The 19,428-nt window shown below is 43.1% G+C and overlaps 1 protein-coding gene across 2 annotated transcripts in view; it reads right to left on the minus strand.

Moving 5' to 3' along the window:
* KIAA0408 (KIAA0408 ortholog) overlaps positions 1 to 19,428 on the minus strand; it is a 40,831-nt gene that overhangs the window by 12,539 nt on the left and 8,864 nt on the right. For both annotated transcript variants that reach the window (XM_068231503.1, XM_068231502.1), the window contains exons 2-5: positions 17,462 to 17,629; positions 12,935 to 13,186; positions 6,135 to 6,464; positions 5,969 to 6,048 (exon numbers count right to left, since the gene is read on the minus strand). In XM_068231503.1, coding sequence (XP_068087604.1) covers positions 5,969 to 6,048; positions 6,135 to 6,464; positions 12,935 to 13,069 — 545 coding nt within the window. In that variant the 5' untranslated portion in view covers positions 13,070 to 13,186; positions 17,462 to 17,629. The remainder of the gene's footprint in view (positions 1 to 5,968; positions 6,049 to 6,134; positions 6,465 to 12,934; positions 13,187 to 17,461; positions 17,630 to 19,428) is intronic.

The raw sequence follows: 19,428 nt of genomic DNA on the forward strand, positions 1-19,428 counted from the left end.
AGTTCTAACTCTCCCATGCACAGCTCGGCACTGCTCAACCCCATCCTTGTAGGCCGAACGGTGAACATGCAAGCAAGTACAGGTTAACAAACAAGATAGGGACAGTAGGTTTGTTCCTAACCTGAATTTGTCCAACACTGTGCCATCTCTGTCCCCTTTACCTTCTCTATGCCGCCTTGTGCCTCCAGTGTCCCCCTCTGTGCCACCTCTGCCCCCTCCCCATACTGTGGCACCTCTCTCCTCCTGTGCCCTCAGTGTACCGCAGCAATATGTCACTTTACTGGTTTAAGAACACTTTTTGTTTTTGTTTTTTAAATCAAAAGAAAAAACTACAAGGTGTCTTGGATTTTTTTACTTGCTCCCATAGAATCAAATATCACCTTTGGAGTCTGTTCATATCGGCAAGTTGCGTGTTTCGTAAGTTGGGGAATGGGGACTACCTGTATTGCAAACACAAAGGTTAACAAACCAGCCAATCCCAATGTGATGTGTACGGTGTGTGCAGTGTTATTTATTATGTACTGTACTGAGGGGTTGGATTCAGGCCAGTGAATTTTGTTTGCAAAAGAATTGGAGGCTTAAAGAGAATCTGTACTCTAAAATTCTTACAATAAAAAACATACCATTCTATTCATTATGTTCTCCTGGGCCCCCCTTTGCTGTTTCTGCCACTCCCTGCTGAGATCCTGGCTTGTAATTGCCAGTTTTAGGCAGTGTTTACAAACAAAAGACATGGCTGCTAACCAGCATGTGACAGGCTCAGAGAAGCTCAGTCTGTGACTCATACAGAGCCTGCAGGGGGCTTGGAGAGGGTGTGTATAACTTCTATCCTATCACAGCAGAGCAGCACATTCCTGCCTCAGCCGACAAAGGAAAGAAGATTAGATTATATAACAGAGATAATACAGCCACTGTGCAACTAGGAAAGGCTGTAGTAAGACAAACCACATTAGAACAGGTATAGGAACTTATAGGGTAGTAAGAAATAAGGCTGAACATTTTGTTACAGAGTCTCTTTAAACTAATTAAAAGATGCATAAAAATGTTGAAGATAACCAAAGGCTGCATGCAAGATCAGTAAGTGTTCAGCACAATTCCTTTAATGAGTAGAAAAGAGTTGATCGGCACTAGATGCTAATTGGCAGCCACAGATGGGGTTCCTGTGGATACAACACTGCGCCTCCGGACAGGGAATTCCAATAGCAACAATAGAAAAGCAGAATCCATGCACCAATGATGTTTCAACAGTTTCCACGTTTTATTTCATCCCCATCAAAACGAACACATGCACAATACAGGCCGTTTCGCAAGTCACACTTGCTTTCTCTGAGGAAGCAAGTGTGACTTGCGAAACGGCTGTTAGACCGACCTGTATTGTGAACTCAGAACTTCCTCTCTTCTCTAAAAGATAAGCAACAGCATAATAACCTTTAAAGAAAACCATTTCTTTGTTACAGCTGATTGCACAAATTTTGCAATAAATCTGCAGTGAGTCTACTTTCTGCTTTTATGGAAGCAGACATAGGGTTAACCTCCTGTGTTTACAAATTAGCTGCTCAGCTGAGGCAGCCAGCTGACACAGCTGAGAAATCACATTACAGTTGTGATTAGTCACAGATGAGGGGAGATTAGACAGGCTAAACTCTCTGAATACACACAGGGTGCTTTTTCTATCATTTCCTTCTGTCCTGTGCAAGATTTCAGTCCACTTTAAGGTCATTGCTAACCATAGCTTGCTGAGGCCTGCAAACTGCCAAATCGTGTGAACAACACATCAGTTTTATATGACTAAAATGATTTTTATTTAACAAAGGCCTCTTTCTCAAACTACTTTGTGTCTAAGCTAATGTTCTGTCAAGCAAAAGCACAAGGTTAAAACATAACTAGGAAAATGTGATTACTGATATCAGTCCAAAAAGATTTCTTAAATGCATTTTATGAACAGCTTTTGAATATGATACAGCTCCAACAGTATTAATGTTCCTAGATGTATTGCTCTTATAGGTGGACTTAAAAAGTTAAACATCTGGATAAGAAATCTTACTGGGATACATTTGGGTGTGTTTCAGGCCAATTTGTAAGAGCACTGCTTCATCTACAGTAAAGGTTTAACATGTAAACATACAATTCATTTCAGATAATTAGGAAAGGATAACAAATATGTCAAGAGCTCAGTTCCATACGGTTCTTGTCTTGCTTGAATTATTAGTAAATTAGCCCCTGCCTCTTCTCACATAAGATACTGATTTAAAATGTGGCTCAATAACTAGAAGGAAACATTCTGTCCCTTGGTGACAGTCCAATTCTTGTTTGCAGATGATGAGAACCACTACCCTTCTGGCTATAGGAGGGGCTGAGTGGCATGCCAGCTCTTGATTAGGAAGAGCTGTAAGCAGCCACAGTTTCCACCAGAAAGACGGTGACTCCACCATACTTCAAGAGATGGAACCTCTGAAGCAATGGCACTACAAATTCTTTTTTTTTAGAAAATTGGAAATGCATTCATTATGAATGCTTTCCCATGATTCCAATTGTAACTTTACTGTACTTGCATTTGGAAAATCACAAGCCTTTTCAAAAACCAAACGGAACGCAGCTGGTATGAAAGGCCCTTTGGACACAAATCTGAAATAATCATGCAGTCATTGTGATAAGTCAAAACACCTGATCTGCATGCATATTAGTGACAGGAGAACAGCAGGACAGCCAGGAAATCTGCATTGTTTAACCACTTATCCCGCCCTGGGGCGGTATATCTACGCCCTGCAGGACTTCAGTTCCCGCAAAGGGGCATAGATATTCATATTCTAGTTCTAATGCACTGCACACGCGGATTCACACGTCCACAACCTCCCCTACGGCAGTGTAGTAGTACACTGATCAGTTCCCATTCACAGATAAAAGTGCCTGTGATCAATGATCACCGGCATCAATGAAATGCCGTTATTTATAAAATAAAAGTGAAAGTACACAAGTTAGACTTCCTGTGTATTGTTCACAGTACACAGGAATAAACTGGTGGGGGGACATTTAGTGGCCAAATAGTAAAATTACACCCTAATACATTAAATTACATAATAATATATAAATCCCCCATTAAAATTAACCCCTTACTTCACCCACTCTCTCATAGTTAATAAAAAAAATAATTATTATTCTTTCCTTATTATTCCCATTGAAATTCATTTAGAATAAAATAATTCTTAGCAAAACCTACCAACCAAAGAAAGCCTAATTGGTGGTGGAAAAAAAACAAGAAACAGATCATTTTGCTGTTATAAGTAGTGATAAAGCTATTGGCAAATGAATGGAAGGAGTGCTGAAAGGTGAAAATGTCTCTGTTCCATAAGGAGAAAAACCCCTCAGTGCTGAAGTGGTTAAAATGAAAAATATATGTCAGCCTCCATATCCCCCTCACCTCAGGTTCCCTGTACACTGCGGTGTTGATTCCAATCAACATGAAAATCTCTTTACAAGTACACCTGTCCTTTAAATATAAGCTTCAAACAATTTTAAAATCTGTTGAATTCAGATGCTTGCGTTTTATTTTTTACTTTAGAAAAATATAATTTTGTATTAAAATCACAATTGCTTGAAAAATTTCAGAAAAAGAGTCAACATTATAAATTGCCATGTGAACGTATTTTTTCTCATATTATTATTGTCTTCAAGCAGGTCCAGCATCTTTCACAGCACTTTATAGAGTACATAGTTATGTCACTGTGTCCCTCACAGGAGCTTAAATGTAATCCCTATTATAGTTTAAAACCAATATGGTGGGGAGCTGTTGCATCTCATGCCCGGGATGGGGCAGCGTTAACACTATGCCGCATCAGGCTTAGGCAGCGAGAAGTTTGGCAAAGTTTTAACTACAGCCGGTCCCAAACCTGTTAAAGTTGGTTTGCTTTTTTTCCCAGGAACTTACATTTTACATGACATTTTCTCAGAAACATACAAGTGTACCGAGGTGGTATGTAACATAATGATGAGATAAACAGGTGTATGTACAGTGCCAAGCACACAAATGACTAGACTGTATTTATTTTCTCTTTTGTGCCTGAAAAAGCTAAACTTCAGGCATGCAAATAACAGCTTCTGTCTTATTGGACCCTTATTGGATTATAATGTAACCCACACTGATAAAAAAAAATACAGTCATAAAACTTTTTCCTGCAGAGAAGAGCTTCTGAGGGCAGGGTATAGATAAAATAGTTCATATATTTTATCTCTGGGACACCTAATAGACTGCCATTGAGCAGGGACAATAAAGCAATAAATCTACTTTGTAAATGTTTAAACATAAAATAGAACCATGGGATATCTAAAAATAAGTTAATTTTTAGTAGTAGGAGGATAGATACAATTGTTTATCTCATCAGTTTATTTTCCCCTCGGTTCACTTTAACACTGGCAGTACTCCCTTCTCTAAACTCTGGTTTACTTTAGCATTGTCTTCACAGCTATGATTCCAAGCCAAATTATTCTCATAAAAAAACAGAAATGCGTGTGGCAGTGTGCACAAGAATTCTGATTTGCCCTCTGTGCCAGAAAGAAAGCTGAGACTATTGAGTGGGTAGAGCTGAATAGCTTGCACTGTCCCAAACTTTACTTGTTCAAATGTTCTTGCAGTGCCAAGGTGATTACGCAACAACTTAAATTAACTTTATACTGCTAGTTTCAGGAGAAATATTGTGTGTGCTATAGTTGAAAAGCCCTGCAATAGTTCTCTGAAATAAATCCACTTCTGGAAATAGGCCTAAATACACACATCTGCTAATATTCCTAGACCTTACAGTGTGAGAATCGTTCAAATTTGGATCCAAGGGTTATGTATCAAAAATCCTTACAACATCACACCCCGCATGAGGCACACAAATGGGATGTCAGAAAGGATCCATTCTATCTGTTGTGATGAATAAGGGAAAAACCCAACAAATATGACTTTTCTAGACTGCATTGCCATTCATCCAATGAATAGCTCACATCCGCTTCAGGACACTAGTGGGTCCTGCAATAGACCTACAGATGCGGTACCGCACCAGCATATTGTGAACTGACCCTTAAGACAACATATATTGTGATGAAGTAAGTTATATGTACTGTAGATTTGGCACTTTAGCACTAGGCACCTTGTATCCCTGACAAAGCCCCCCATTTAAAGGGGTGAAACATGTAGGGTTTGTATGGGCGATGTATTTATATACATGGCAGCATGAACTGGTAATACTTACCTACACTAGCTCCCAGCCCACAGCACTTAATCACAATTAACATATATGTTCATTAATCAGCACAACCAATGTTTTTAAACTGTCTTATTAAAAATTAAGTTTTAGTCTTTGTCTCCTCTAGAGGTTATAAAAAGGTTATAATTGTGTATTAGTTAAACTCAGATGTGTGTTCTGATGGAGATAGAGGTAGATGCAAGTTTCAAAAGTGAAACTCCAAACAAATGCAAGAACTTGTGTGGAGAAAATGATAATTATTCCTACATCTTTTGTAGAAATGATCAATGAGATGCTAATACGTCTGAGTTTATGCAAATGTATATGCATTTTTATGCAAATATATGCAGCTTGAAAATGGACCAATCCTTGGGTGGGACTTGATTGCTCCATTTTTGTGTGACAACTGTGACATCAGTGTGACAACTCACAGCACTTTAGAGTTTTGGGGGAAAATTCACTAAACTGCGGTATGCAAAATAACATGCGTAAGGTCTTACGCACGAGAAATAGAGCAAAATGCATTGCATGTAATATCTTGCAGTATGCTCTACTCAGCAAAACTTTACGCACGTTATTCTGCTTTTCATCATTTAGATGAAGATACTGAGGGACCTGTTTGCTGTTACACTGCCACAGAGGAGGTAAGTATACTTCTTCCTCTCCCCACATTAATTTTTTGCACCTGGTTGGAGTTCCACTTTAAAATTAGAGATGAATAGCAGTTTGCAGCATATATATACCTCTTGCAGTTGGATCTTGTTCTTATTTCTTCCTGGTATCTACACAGTTCCTCGCTGACTCTGGCAATCTCTTTTAGTGCCTAAAGTAAATGATGCATTGAATTAATCTGCAGTTACTATTTGTAGTCACACACGACACGGATTGTCTTGTCAAACCAATACTTACATCATTCAAGGTGTCGTTTTCAGTTTTGGACATCCTTTGAGCAAGCCACTTTTCGGACTCCGTTTTGCAGACTTCATGCTTTTTATTGGATAATTTGAGCTCACTTTTATTCTCTTTATTTGACTGAGGCCGGTCGTTCACCAATATTTTACAGTTTTTGTCCACGCCCTTCATGACCATGTTGCTTTGATGACTTTGCCTGTCAATGTTCATCAGACTAATGGGTTCACTCTGTGAAATGGGCAGTGAAATCCGAAGAATTTTTTCCTGGATGTCACCTTCATCTCCGTTTAGATTTTTCTCCCTTCTTAGCTTGACCTCCTGGTACAGCTGCAGGATATGAAAGTGAGAAAGTGTTATAATACCAAAGACACGTCTGGCAAACTACCATCTCAAAAAAGCTTTGTGCCACTGAAGCCTCCCTAAAATTAAAGTACCCTAGGCAGGGAAATGGGAGGGCCTAATTACCTAATCCTCAACCTCCCGATGCTGCTCGATGTCTTCAGGGTCACTCCTGTTCCCCGTTCCTAGTCCACATCATATTTTACCCGCTTTCCTTTCATAGTTGACTAGCCTGCCAGAAGTTCCCCACAGTGGTGACGAGTGATTCAGGATTCCACATGCACAAGTTTTGAATCGCACATTTGTAGCAAAAGAAAATGCTTGTTGATGAGTGCTTCCTTTCACTTGCAGTTCAGAATCGTTAGCCGCCACTCGGGGGAACTTTCAGGAGGATGTATGGAGAACAGTACCAGGAACGGGAGGGACCCCAAAGACAACGAACAGCATGACCAGTCTAATGGTTAGTCTAGCCCATCATGGGTTTAATTCAATTGTTTTTTCCCTCATTCAGGGCTACATCGATCAAAAGCAGTACAAAGAAATTTGGAGCAAAAGTGGGGCAGTTGCAGGGTTGCCAACCGTCCGTAAAAGTACGGGCAGTCCGTACTACAGACAGGAAATTTCCCCTGTCCGTAGTTGTCCGTACTTTTAAAAAGGTGTCCGTCTAAAGTATAGAGCCAGGAACTGGTGTGCGCATGTGCACACCGAAGCTACAGGGCAGGCAACAAGCCGGGCAGCTCTGTAAGAAGCCCCAGGCTTTTTTCCTTCTTCTCTCCCACCCTCCAATCAGAAGTGCTCTTTCTCCTGCTTCTGCCTCTCACCAGCCAATGAGAGAGAGCCAGAGAGAAGCAGCCAAGAGAGCCCGCCCCCTCAACTCCCGTCCAAGAAGAGTGTCATGTGAATCAGAGTACAGCAGAAGTACCGAAAGGAGAAAGATCAGTCTGCAGCCTCATTCAGCTTTCCTGCTGCTTCATATCTCGGGGGTTATCTAAATCAGGCTGCTCTCTCTGTACTCTGTAATTACATGATAAAGTTCATCTGCCGTGAGTGAAACTCCCCAGCCCCCACCATGAGAAGTGTATGAACTCTGCATTTACTGCCATCTCTTCCTTCCTCCTTCAGTGTGGCTGTTAATTCCCCCATATATTTATCTACTTGGCTAGCCTGTGTCACTGGGTATGCTTATTTCTCTCTTAACTGTTATCCTCCCCTCTCTCTTTCCAGTGTATTTTAATCACAGTGTTTGTGTATTTTCTCCATGTGTTTCTATCTCCACATCTCCCCATTCAGTGACACTGCCTCTCATGGGGCTGTCTCTTCCAATCTATGATGCTGAACCTTCTCACCAGCATGTAGTTGTCTCTCCCTCTCTGTTACTTCTTGCCCCTGTTGCTGGCTTACAAACTCACAAATTTGCTTTAATACTTGAAAGCAGGTGTACTGGACACTGCATGTAGCTTCTGGTGACACTACCCTGGGGCAGCACTGTGTGTGGCGGACCACTGCAGGGCAGCATTGTGTGTGGCAGACCACTGCAGGGCAGCATTGTGTGTGGCAGACCACTGCAGGGCAGCATTGTGTGTGGCAGACCACTGCAGGGCAGCATTGTGTGTGGCGGACCACTGCAGGGCAGCATTGTGTTTGGCGGACCACTGCAGGGCAGCATTGTGTGTGACGGACCTCTGCAGGGCAGCATTTTGTGTGGGGGACCACTGCAGGGCAGCATTGTGTGTGGCGGATCACTGCAGGGCAGCAATGTGTGTGGCGGACCACTGCAGGGCAGCATTGTGTGTGGCGGACCACTGCAGGGCAGCATTGTGTGTGGTGGACCACTGCAGGGCAGCATTGTGTGTGGCGGACCACTGCAGGGCAGCATTGTGTGTGGCGGACCACTGCAGGGCAGCATTGTGTGTGGCGGACCTCTGCAGGGCAGCATTGTGTGTGGCGGACCTCTGCAGGGCAGCATTGTGTGTGGGGGACCACTGCAGGGCAGCATTGTGTGTGGGGAACCACTGCAGGGCAGCATTGTGTGTGGGGGACCACTGCAGGGCAGCATTGTGTGTGGGGGACCACTGCAGGGCAGCATTGTGTGTGGGGGACCACTGCAGGGCAGCATTGTGTGTGACAGACCTCTGCAGGACAGCATTGTGTGTGGCAGACCTCTGCAGGGTAGCATTGTGTGTGGCAGACCACTGCAGGGTAGCATTGTGTGTGGCAGACCACTGCAGGGCAGCATTGTGTGTGGCGGACCACTGCAGGGCAGCATTGTGTGTGGCGGACCACTGCAGGGCAGCATTGTGTGTGGCGGACCTCTGCAGGGCAGCATTGTGTGTGGCGGACCTCTGCAGGGCAGCATTGTGTGTGGGGGACCACTGCAGGGCAGCATTGTGTGTGGGGGACCACTGCAGGGCAGCATTGTGTGTGTGGGACCACTGCAGGGCAGCATTGTGTGTGGCGGACCACTGCAGGGCAGCATTGTGTGTGGCAGACCTCTGCAGGGTAGCATTGTGTGTGGCAGACCACTGCAGGGTAGCATTGTGTGTGGCAGACCACTGCAGGGCAGCATTGTGTGTGGCAGACCACTGCAGGGCAGCATTGTGTGTGGCAGACCACTGCAGGGCAGCATTGTGTGTGGCAGACCACTGCAGGGCAGCATTGTGTGTGGCAGACCACTGCAGGGCAGCATTGTGTGTGGCAGATCACTGCAGGGCAGCATTGTGTGTGACAGACCTCTTCAGGGCAGCATTGTGTGTGGCGGACCACTGCAGGGCAGCATTGTGTGTGGCGGATCACTGCAGGGCAGCATTGTGTGTGGCGGAGCACTGCAGGGCAGCATTGTGTGTGTGGCAGACCAGTGCAGGGCAGCATTGTGTGTGTGGCAGACCAGTGCAGGGCAGCATTTTGTGTCAATTCAGTAGGACTGTTTCGCATGAGCTTTATGCAGTAATCACCTGCTTCAGCTATGTTTCTCTCCTCCCAAAATTAACAAGAAGTTTCCAAAAAAGCCCGATACTGACTCCGCCCCCGACTCCACCCCCTGTCCATCCAAACCTTGGGGTGTCCAGATTTTTTGACCATTTTGTCCAGAAAAAATTAGAAATTGGGTTGGCAACCCTGGGCAGTTGTTCAGATAGACCAATCAGAATCTTTGATGTAGGGAACGGCTCCATTTTGCACCAGTGTTGCTAGCACTGATTTTGAAATCTGCCCTAGTAACCCTTCCCTGTGTCTGTATTTGCACAGACACTAGCCACCCATGTGACAATGCCTCAGGTTGATTGCACTGATGTGTAGCAAGAGTATAAAGCTGAATATTCATCTGATGATGGATCAGGGAACCTCACAACAACGCTTCCCGATGAGCAAGGCTCCCTGATCCATCTTCCTGCCCACAGGAACACACAACCTCACGTGACAGCACACAACGGGCACTAACAAGAGTTCAAACCACTGCAGCACTTTGCACGGGAGTCGTCAAGCTCATCGGCGATCTTAAAGATCCGACCGATCATTACAGTTGTTATCGGTGTGCATCGCAAAGGGTCATTCGCCTAATCATGTGCCTGTACCCATGTTGCAAGATCGCAGAAATGTTTGCTCGTCGCTCAAAAAAATTGCTGGTTGTCAGAAGAATTGAGGAGAAAATCACAAGGTGGATATGGGCTTTAAGAGAAAAGTTGCCTTTCAATATACAGCATTTATTATGTGTTCTATCTAATAAGATGTGCATAGTTATGTCAGCAGTTGTAATCAAGTTTGTAGGATTCCCTATCACATATAAACTACTCTCAGACAAGAACCCCTTTATAACTGGATGGCATAATCTCGGAATCTGTGCCTCCCTTCTTCATTTCCCATCAAGGTCTATGCAGAAGAGGAGAGGTTTACTTGCAGGCTCAGCTTCTCCCCAGCACAGCTCCAAGCCGGTCTCCATACCTGCAGCCAGTGTCTATCATTATGTGACTCGTCAGTACATGCTGGCAAGTCACATGATGAGTGATGCTGGCTGCAGCCATTACCTCCAGACACTAGGTGGTGCTGAGGTTAAAAAGCTGAAAATGCGGGGAGCCTGGAGAGGTGAGTAAAATCTGAAGGGGGGGGGGGGGGGCTCTGGCTCCCTATACAAGGGGGGAATCTGGGTACCTATACCTAGGGGGGACCCTGGCTACATAAACAAGTAGGAGTCTGTGTGCCTTTACCTAAGGGGCACTCTAACTAAATATACAAGGGGGGGGGGGGATCTGGCTACCTATACCTAGGCTAGGAGGGGACTCTGGCTAAATGTGCAGGGGAGGGGGAATCTGTTATCTATACCTATACCTAGGGGGACTCTGGCTAACTATACAAGGGTGCATCTGGCTACCTATACAAGAGGGTATTCTGGCTACCTATTCTAGGAGGGTTTCTGACTACCTATATGGGGGGGGGGGGGGGGGCATCTGGCTACCTGTACTGGGGGTACATAAGGCTACCTATACTAGGGAGGACCAACTTGATACCATCTGCTATCTATACCAGGATGGGCACAATTAGTGTTGCTCATCATGACCTCGTGATCACGGGTAACCCGTGATCACAAGCTGTTTTTCCTGATCACGGATTCAGTTCCGAATGCACCCGTGATCGTGGTCGAAACCCGGCTCATGATCACGGATTTAGCCCATGGGTGCACTGGGTTTACTGGGTGCCAGCATAGGTGTGGGTGACAGGTGTGGGAGGCAAGGAGGACAGTGGGAGCTGGTGGTATAGCGTCCGCATAGGACGCGCTCTCAGCTATACTTGGTATAGCTCAGAGCTGTGGCATGTGAGGTGGCGGCCGGTGGACATCTTCAATCAACTCACGAAGATTGCAAGATACAGGATATTGGCGTGGGACCTTTTCCGAGGATATTGGCGTGGGCATTTTTTTTTAAAGGGACAGGTAAGTATTTCTGGTTAATTAAGATTATTAAAGGACTTTTCTCGTGGTTGCGTTTTTATTTCCTTTAACCCTTTGTGGAAATGGGTAAGGGGTACTTTGTACCCCTATACTCATTTCTCCTGGGAGGAGGGTGGGCATCTGGGGTCCTCTTCTTGAAGAGGACTCCCAGATGCCACCATGAACCCCCCCTCAGGGAGTCGGAGGTGGGGAAGAGCCCTTTGTCCATGGATTGGACAAGGGCTCTGTGGGGGAGGGAAAGGCTTGGTCACTCCTCTTCCCCGGAGCCCCACCAAACATGCGGGCTGGTATAGCTCAGGGTGCAAAGCCCCAGTTGGCTGGGGCTCCGCATTCTGGCTTTCCCAGCCTGCATGGGGGAGAAGGGGTTAAAGATCCTCTGGAGGGGGGACCCCACGTCTTTTAAAAAAAAAAAAATCCCACCCTCTGAACATAAAAAAAAAAAAAAAGTTGGTGGGAAATTAAAAAAAAACCCAACGGCTGTATAGCGATCCCTGGCCAAAGCGTTACGGCTCCGGAAGGGTTTTCAGGGGGTCCGTACGCAGTGCACACGGACCCCCCTGGAAACCCCGTCATGAAATTCATTGCTCTTTTTTGTAATACATGTAAATTTACACTACCGTTAGGTTTGCTACATTAACTGTCATTTACCGCATTTAAATCTAAACTTTTTTTCATTTGAAATTTTTAAAATTGATTTTCTAAAAAACTATAGTCTTTTTGAAAAAAATATTTTCCTCTTGTTCCCACTGTTCTTCTCAGCATATCTGGCAAATTTGGTGTTTCTACAATGTAAGGGGGCTTTGCTATTAACCGCTATATACGACGAGTTTTTAATCCCGAATACTTTTTTTCGTTTGAAACTTTAAAATCGATTTTCTCAAAAACTAAACGTTCTTTTTGAATTTTTTTCAGTTGTAGCCACATCTCACCTTTATAATCCATGCAAATTTGGTGATTGTAGCATGTATGGGAGTTTTGCTATTAACGTTAAAGTCTAATCCATGATCACGGCCGTGATCACGAATTCTACATGCAATCACGGCTAAAATCCGAATCGAATTTCAAATCCAGATCACGATCACAGCCTATCCGGATTTTGATACTGCTGTGGCCGTACTTACTTAAATCCTTGATTGGGAGTATCTGAGCACCACTGGGCACAATTCGAAGGAGAGAGGGGCTTTGACTCTGGTGCTGGAGAACATTGTCCTGGCACTTTTCAGAAAGTTTGCAGTGTGCCCCAAAATTGTGGTGTTGAGTTTCACACAACCCCTCTTCTTCATGCTAAAATCTCCTCCTAGGCACCGAGAGAACCCCATCTGGATTGGGAATCAGGGCTCAACTCCAATTACCTCTATTCAAATGGGGAGCAGCTAACAGTGTGTCAGAAGGCTGAGCACACACTGGTGATACCATGTGAAGTACATTTTGCATCCCTGATAAAGTGAGCTTGTGGCATAAATACATTTAAAAACTAGCAGAAAAAAAATGAAGATGGCAAATAGAAGAAATACATTACCTCTTCAATTTTCTTTTGCATCAGTTTCCACTGACACTCCCATTCCTTTCTTTCACTGTCAAACCTTTCTAACAATTCCATTTTTTCTACTTTCCATTTCCATTCATTATTCTCCAACTGGCTTCTGAGTTCCATAGCTGTGATGTAAGAGTCTCCCAGCAGGCGCCGTTCCTCTGCCTTTTCTATCCTTGCGTCCGTCTGAATGTCTGGAGTCCTTTTACTGGCACATGTCTCGGCTGAATTAGCTTCTAGCTATAAAAAGTTGAATGACAAGACAATGAGAAAAGCCCTTGCTTAGAAGCATGCTGGATATGATTGCAATATAAATTAATGAGGGGACAGTTTAAAGGCCAACTAACTTTGCCGGCAAGATATCTGCTAGGGTTTGCACCTCACACTTTATGCTTGCTAAAGCAGGTCTTACCTGCTACACCATGTTTATCACTGTATTAAATGTGGTAACTGCAGAGGCTAAACAGGGTGAAGACTTGGTTATACATTTTAGAAGGCAAGAACTGTTTTAGCAAGCATAATTTGCAGGAACAGAAGACCGGCAGCGTCCAACCCCCTTATACAACAGCAGTGGTTGGCAATCCCTCCACGGGGTATCAACACAGAAACATCATAAGAGTCCGCACTGCATTGTAATGAGGCAAAATCCAGATACTTTTATTGGTACACCCAAGAACACTCATTGGTTGTATCACTAAAAGTATCTGTATTTTACCACAGCAGGATGTGCTATGGGCTCTCGTGCTGTTCATACTTTGTGGGAGCTGAACACTGACAGCCATCTTGGTACCACGGTTTAGCTGGGCTTCATTTTATTTTTGAGCATCAGGATACAACTTTATCCCTTTCAGGTCTGGATGGCTGTGGTGCATTTAAGACCAGAGCCTCTTTTTTTTATTTTAAAACAGTGATCTCTATGATTGCCTCACAGTGATCACAGAGCCAGGAGCCAATGAAATCAGCTCCTAACCAGCCCACGGAGCTCAGTTGTCATTTAGACAACTGAGCAAGCAGAAGGCAGTGGCAAAAGAAAGGGTTAAAGGAACACTATTGGGGAAAATGGTAAAAATGTAAAATATATACATATGCATACATAAAAAAATTAGTTCCAGAGTAAAATACGATATAAAGTTCAAATTTGGAGGCGTACAGTATAATTAGCATACACTGGCAAGTACTATTACAATGCAGCTGGAGCTCACAGGTTGGTGGTAGACCCTCTGTTCATGATGTCACTGGGCTGAGTGGCAAACAATCCTGGACATGCTACTCTTTGTAGGAGAATTGCAATGCGTTGAATTGAAATGAAAGATCCTCTGTGTATGGTGTTTTTTTTTTTTTTTTTTTAAATATATCAACCCTTAGCAAAATGTTTGCTGAAAATGAACCCCCAATGCATTAGCACTCATTTTTAATGCTTCCATTATTCCTATAAAGTTTCCAACTTAGTAAAGAGGTGAGTAAATGATGAATCCTAGTTTAATGCTGCACATCCTGCCACTAAATCGGAGTTGACCAATTGAATTCCACCATCACGAGAGTCAATTAGTCCATTTCCAAGCTGCATAAACTTTCATACAAAATTTGAATAATCCTGCATCAGTTTGGAATTATTTTCATCTCACTGACCACCCCTACTAAGCAACAAGTGCTGTGTCGCTTGCTATCTGCTCCCATAGAAATGAATAAAAACACGTAGCTAGAAGGTTTTCCAAAAATGTCACCAACTTGTAGAGTGCATCATTCAAATGCTTTTTCATTTACAGTAGCTTATGCTCTAGAGACTCTGAAAGTGTCTCTATGATTGGACTGCCTTGTTGTACTTGTCCATAGTAGCACAGTTATGCTGTTCTTTTCATTTCTTATCCAAAATGTGAGCTCTGCAAGAGGAGAGAGAGGAAGCCAGGTGTCTATGTGCTGCTGGTGCTCAGTGTGCCATAGTGAAAGATATTATTCCAGAATGGAGCCAGCAGCTCTAGATCAAAGTAAGTGGCATTAAGGTCTAAGTGGTGACATTATGAGGAAGTTAACAATGTTGTTTATTGGTCACTAATAATATCTTTAGTTGCTGCACTGCTTGTATGTGTGGCAGGACTTTTAATATTGTCTAGGAGGAGAGCGTGAAACATGAGCTGGCAGGTTTCCCTATACATCACTTGTCACTGCAAACACCAAATTGTGGCCACAGCACACATTTATGCAATGACCACTGATGTTACCTTTGTCAGAACTATGCACTTGTGCGCACTCCCCCTTTGTAGAGCATCTTAGTCCAGTGTTATGGACATGGAGCTTCTTCCAAGTTCATAGTTAAGGAAGTGAAGTAACTACAAATACAGTGATCCCCAGGTAATGCTTATAATAATCAGTACTGAACACCCCAAAAGGTAGTTAGGAAAATACCAAATAGGGGTGGGGGTTACTACCCTCAGTCATAAATGGGTTGGCCGTGGGGAGACTGGTACGAAACTGGTAACTTTATAACTCTGTATTCCACAAGCTAGTGGTGACATCAATTAGAGCAGATCTCTACCATCTAATCTAATGTCTAGTGGTGCAAAGTAGTAAGTAGATAAAATGATTGGTATCAGTGAAATATTAATTGTTCCTGTACCTGGTATAAGGGCCTACTGTATTTCCACTATGCCTGAATTCGGGAAAAATCGGAGCCATGGCCAAATTGGAAACAGACGCAGCTCTTAGTAGAAACCGGCCCTAATAAGTGAATGGATATCTTTGGTCTCCTCCCATTGTTCTTCTTCTTGACTCGTGACATTTTTACTTGGACAGAAAGTAAGGACAATTTTCCACAATGGAGATCCCACAATAAAAACACAGAAGGGGTTTCTAGGCTTTTGTGAATTGTGACTAAACTGCGCTTATTTTCTTGTGCTTAAAAGTGTATTTTATGAGTGACGGAGAAAGTTTTATAGTTAAAGAGAAACTCCGACCAAGAATTGAACTTTATCCCAATCGGTAGCTGATACCCCCTTTTACATGAGAAATCTATTCCTTTTCACAAACAGACCATCGGGGGGGGGGGGGGGGGGGGGGGCGCTGTATGGCTGATAATTTGGTGAAACCCCTCCCACAAAGAAATTCTGAGTACTACTCTTGGCAGTTTCCTGTCTGTGAACCCTGTTGCATTGTGGGAAATAGCTGTTTACAGCTGTTTCCAACTGACAAAACAGCAAGCAGCAGCTACATCACCTGCCAACAGTAAAAATGTCATCATGTAATAAATGTCAGAATTTAAATCAGGGATTTAAAAGATTTTACAATGGCCAAACACTGACTAAATCATTTATACATAATTATTGTAAAAATGAAGCACTTTTTTATTACATTATTTGCACTGGAGTTCCTCTTTAACCACTTGTTGCAACTATAGCTATGTACAAACTTGCAACAAATGTCATGTAAAGTAAATTCCGTATGACAGTTTAGGAACCCTAGTTGAACAGATGTCTTGCTTAGCTAACTACCTAACAGCCTGTTCAATTGTAAGGAGAGGGAGGATGTCTGTGAGACACCCTGCACGGCACAATAATAGTGGTCTGGTGACAGTGATTCAACCTGTACAGAAGATCTTCACCTGAGACCATGACTAAAGTATGTATAAAGCTTAAAGGACAACTGAAGTGAGAAGTATATGAAGGCTGCTATATTTATTTCCTTTTAAACAATACCCATTGCCTGGCAGCCCTGCTGATCTCTTTGGCTGTAGTGGTGTCTGAATAACACCAGAAACAAGCATGCAGCTAATTTTGTCAGATCTGACAATAATGTCAGAAACACCTGATCTGCAGTATGCTTGTTCAGGGTCTATGGCTAACAGTATTAGAAGCAAAGGATCAGCAAAGATAGCCAGGCAACTGGTATTGTTTAAAAGGAAATAAATATGGCAGCTTCCATATCCCTCTTGCTACAGTTGTCCCACACAATGACATTTGTAGCAGCAACATATCTTTATTAAATCTTTAACCACTGTTGTTTGTTACTGTCACCCGATGCTAAAGATCTGCTGCTGTAACTGCAGATTGTAGCAGGTACAACACTATAAAGCTTTAATTTACTTTGAGTGTTACACAACTAGTCACAAATGTACTGGATTACTGTTCTAACAATGGGGTAGGGGGGGGGGAGGGGTAGATAAAGAGAGAGAGAGAGGAATAGAGAGAGGGATAGAGAGGGAGAGATGTCCCTTACAGTTAGACAAGCATGTTCAGAGAGAGGTCAGCTACAGCGGTTGCTACATCTGATATCTGGGCCCCTTCTCAGTCTTGCATTTTTGTATGTTTTAGTCACTACCTTCCTATGGCCAATCAGAGTCATAATTAGATTGGCTACAGTCCAGGCATAAATGTTATTTCTCCATGGGAACTAATGTTGAATTGAATGTGAAGGTAAAATCAAGAGGTATTTACTAAAGTCATCAGTGAACCTCTCATTATTCCGTGTATTGTGCTGCTGAAACACTGAGACATTTACATCACTGCATGCACATTACATTACCTTGGAGATGTGCTGTTTTAGCTCAATCCGTTCAATCTCCCACCCACATCGATCATTAAGAAACTGCAGCAGAAAGTCAGTCCATTTTTTCTCTTCTCTTCTTTGCTCTGTCTGTATCACTTCCAAAACCGCCTTCAGCTCAAGCAAAATCCGTCTGTTTTCACCTGCCTACAACATGCAAGACATTTATGTGTTGGAAGATCACCATATATGCAAACCACACAGCATTCCTAAGGGGAAATAAGCCACTTATTACTTTTGGGTACAGCAAGTCCTTAGCATTCACATGGAAGAAGCCAGCACAAGGCTGCCCATCAGGAAATAGCATGGCAGGAAAGTTCCATAACAAATTACATAATGCTGGCGAGAATAACCACATGATAGTCTTTGTGGCTTAAAAATATAAGTGAACTTTTCACCACCTCACACATAAAAACAGTGCAAAGAAACAAAGTGGTACACATAGCACATCTTATGGGCCAAATGTGAATTTGAAACTCCACATCGGCTGTCATCCTCTCCTCTCTGGATGCAGCTGGTGGACAGGTCAATCAGGTGTGAGCACGTGCCACTGAAAGCAGGAAGGGCAATAGATGCCAGACTACATTTCTCAGCAATCCTTTGTTATAGTAAAAACATATGGCAGAATGTGGTAATACAAGGCTGTCATAAAGTCAAGCTGTCACCATCCCATGATGGATTATGCAAACACATATATCAACAATGTACGCCAAAGGGCAGAAAAAAAAACAAGAAACAATAACAGCTGCCAAAGGTTATAAGTCTGCTACAATTTGTGAAAATGGTATTAAATGTTAGATGTATTTTTTTTCTCAATCGAAAAGGTTTGTGTATGAAAACTAGAACAAGTGGAGCTGTTTCTTACATCAGCAAGTCAGATTTTTTGCATGGATATTAAACACTGCTGATTTGTTATGTGTGTTCCTTTTCTGTCTGCAGTGATCACACTGCCACTGTAGGCACAGCTGTTTCTTGTTTATTGCTTTCTTGCCTCTATGAAGTATCGAGTGTCATGCCTCTCTGCACTATTGTTGCATGCATGTTATTGTTCACACATCTCCAGCAACCTTCACACAGAAATGCATGCTGGGATCTCAAGCAACATGTTCTGTTTTATGGAGAGGTAAAGAGGAAAGAAAGAGCTATCTTGCCGACAGCAACTTCAAGCCCTAGTTCAGTTCAGGCACATTATTGTTATCTTTGCATTAATTAAATTCAGAGAGAGCATGTGCATTTAGTTGTGACTGCATGCTATGTGTGCAGCTGCAGTTTCCTAGTCCTTACTCCCCTCCCTCCAGGGAAAACCCAGCTCTCAACAATATCAAACATGATGGCATTGGGGCAGGTCCAAATGCAAACCCTATCAAAGCCATGCCTACTTAGTGACTGACAGCCAATCAAAAAGCAGCCAATCAATTTGGGAGGTGTTGTTTTGGCAGAGACCATGCATTACCCATAAATTTGTGATGTTTTTGTATAACCATTTTAAATTGTACCCCAAAGTCATGTTATCATGCAAGACAGGACAAGTTCTCCTGGATAGTGCATCCATGCTTTCTTTTTAGTCCATTGTCCACATGTAAGCACTTAGAACAGTCATTTTGTGTTCTTGAAGGAGCCCATAGCTATCAATGGATGATATATAGATCCTGGGATTTAGAGCCATGATGCTAGATACAGGGGCATAGTTAGAAATCACTGTGCTCCATATGGTACATCTGGATACCCCTCTGAAAAAAAGCATAAAATAGCCCTTGAGCCCCTCACCCATACACATTAAATAGTATTCATATGTTTAATAGGTAGCATTTGTATTTGGTAGCCAGCTTTGTTCCTCTGTATTAGTAGACAAAGGTACTTCCCAGTATTAGTAGCCAGAGATGCCACCCCCATATTAGTAGCCAGAGAAGCACCTCCCCAATACTACGTAGACAAAGGTACTCCTG

This window comes from Hyperolius riggenbachi, chromosome 4 (assembly GCF_040937935.1).
Source record: "Hyperolius riggenbachi isolate aHypRig1 chromosome 4, aHypRig1.pri, whole genome shotgun sequence".
NCBI classification, from domain to species: domain Eukaryota; kingdom Metazoa; phylum Chordata; class Amphibia; order Anura; family Hyperoliidae; genus Hyperolius; species Hyperolius riggenbachi.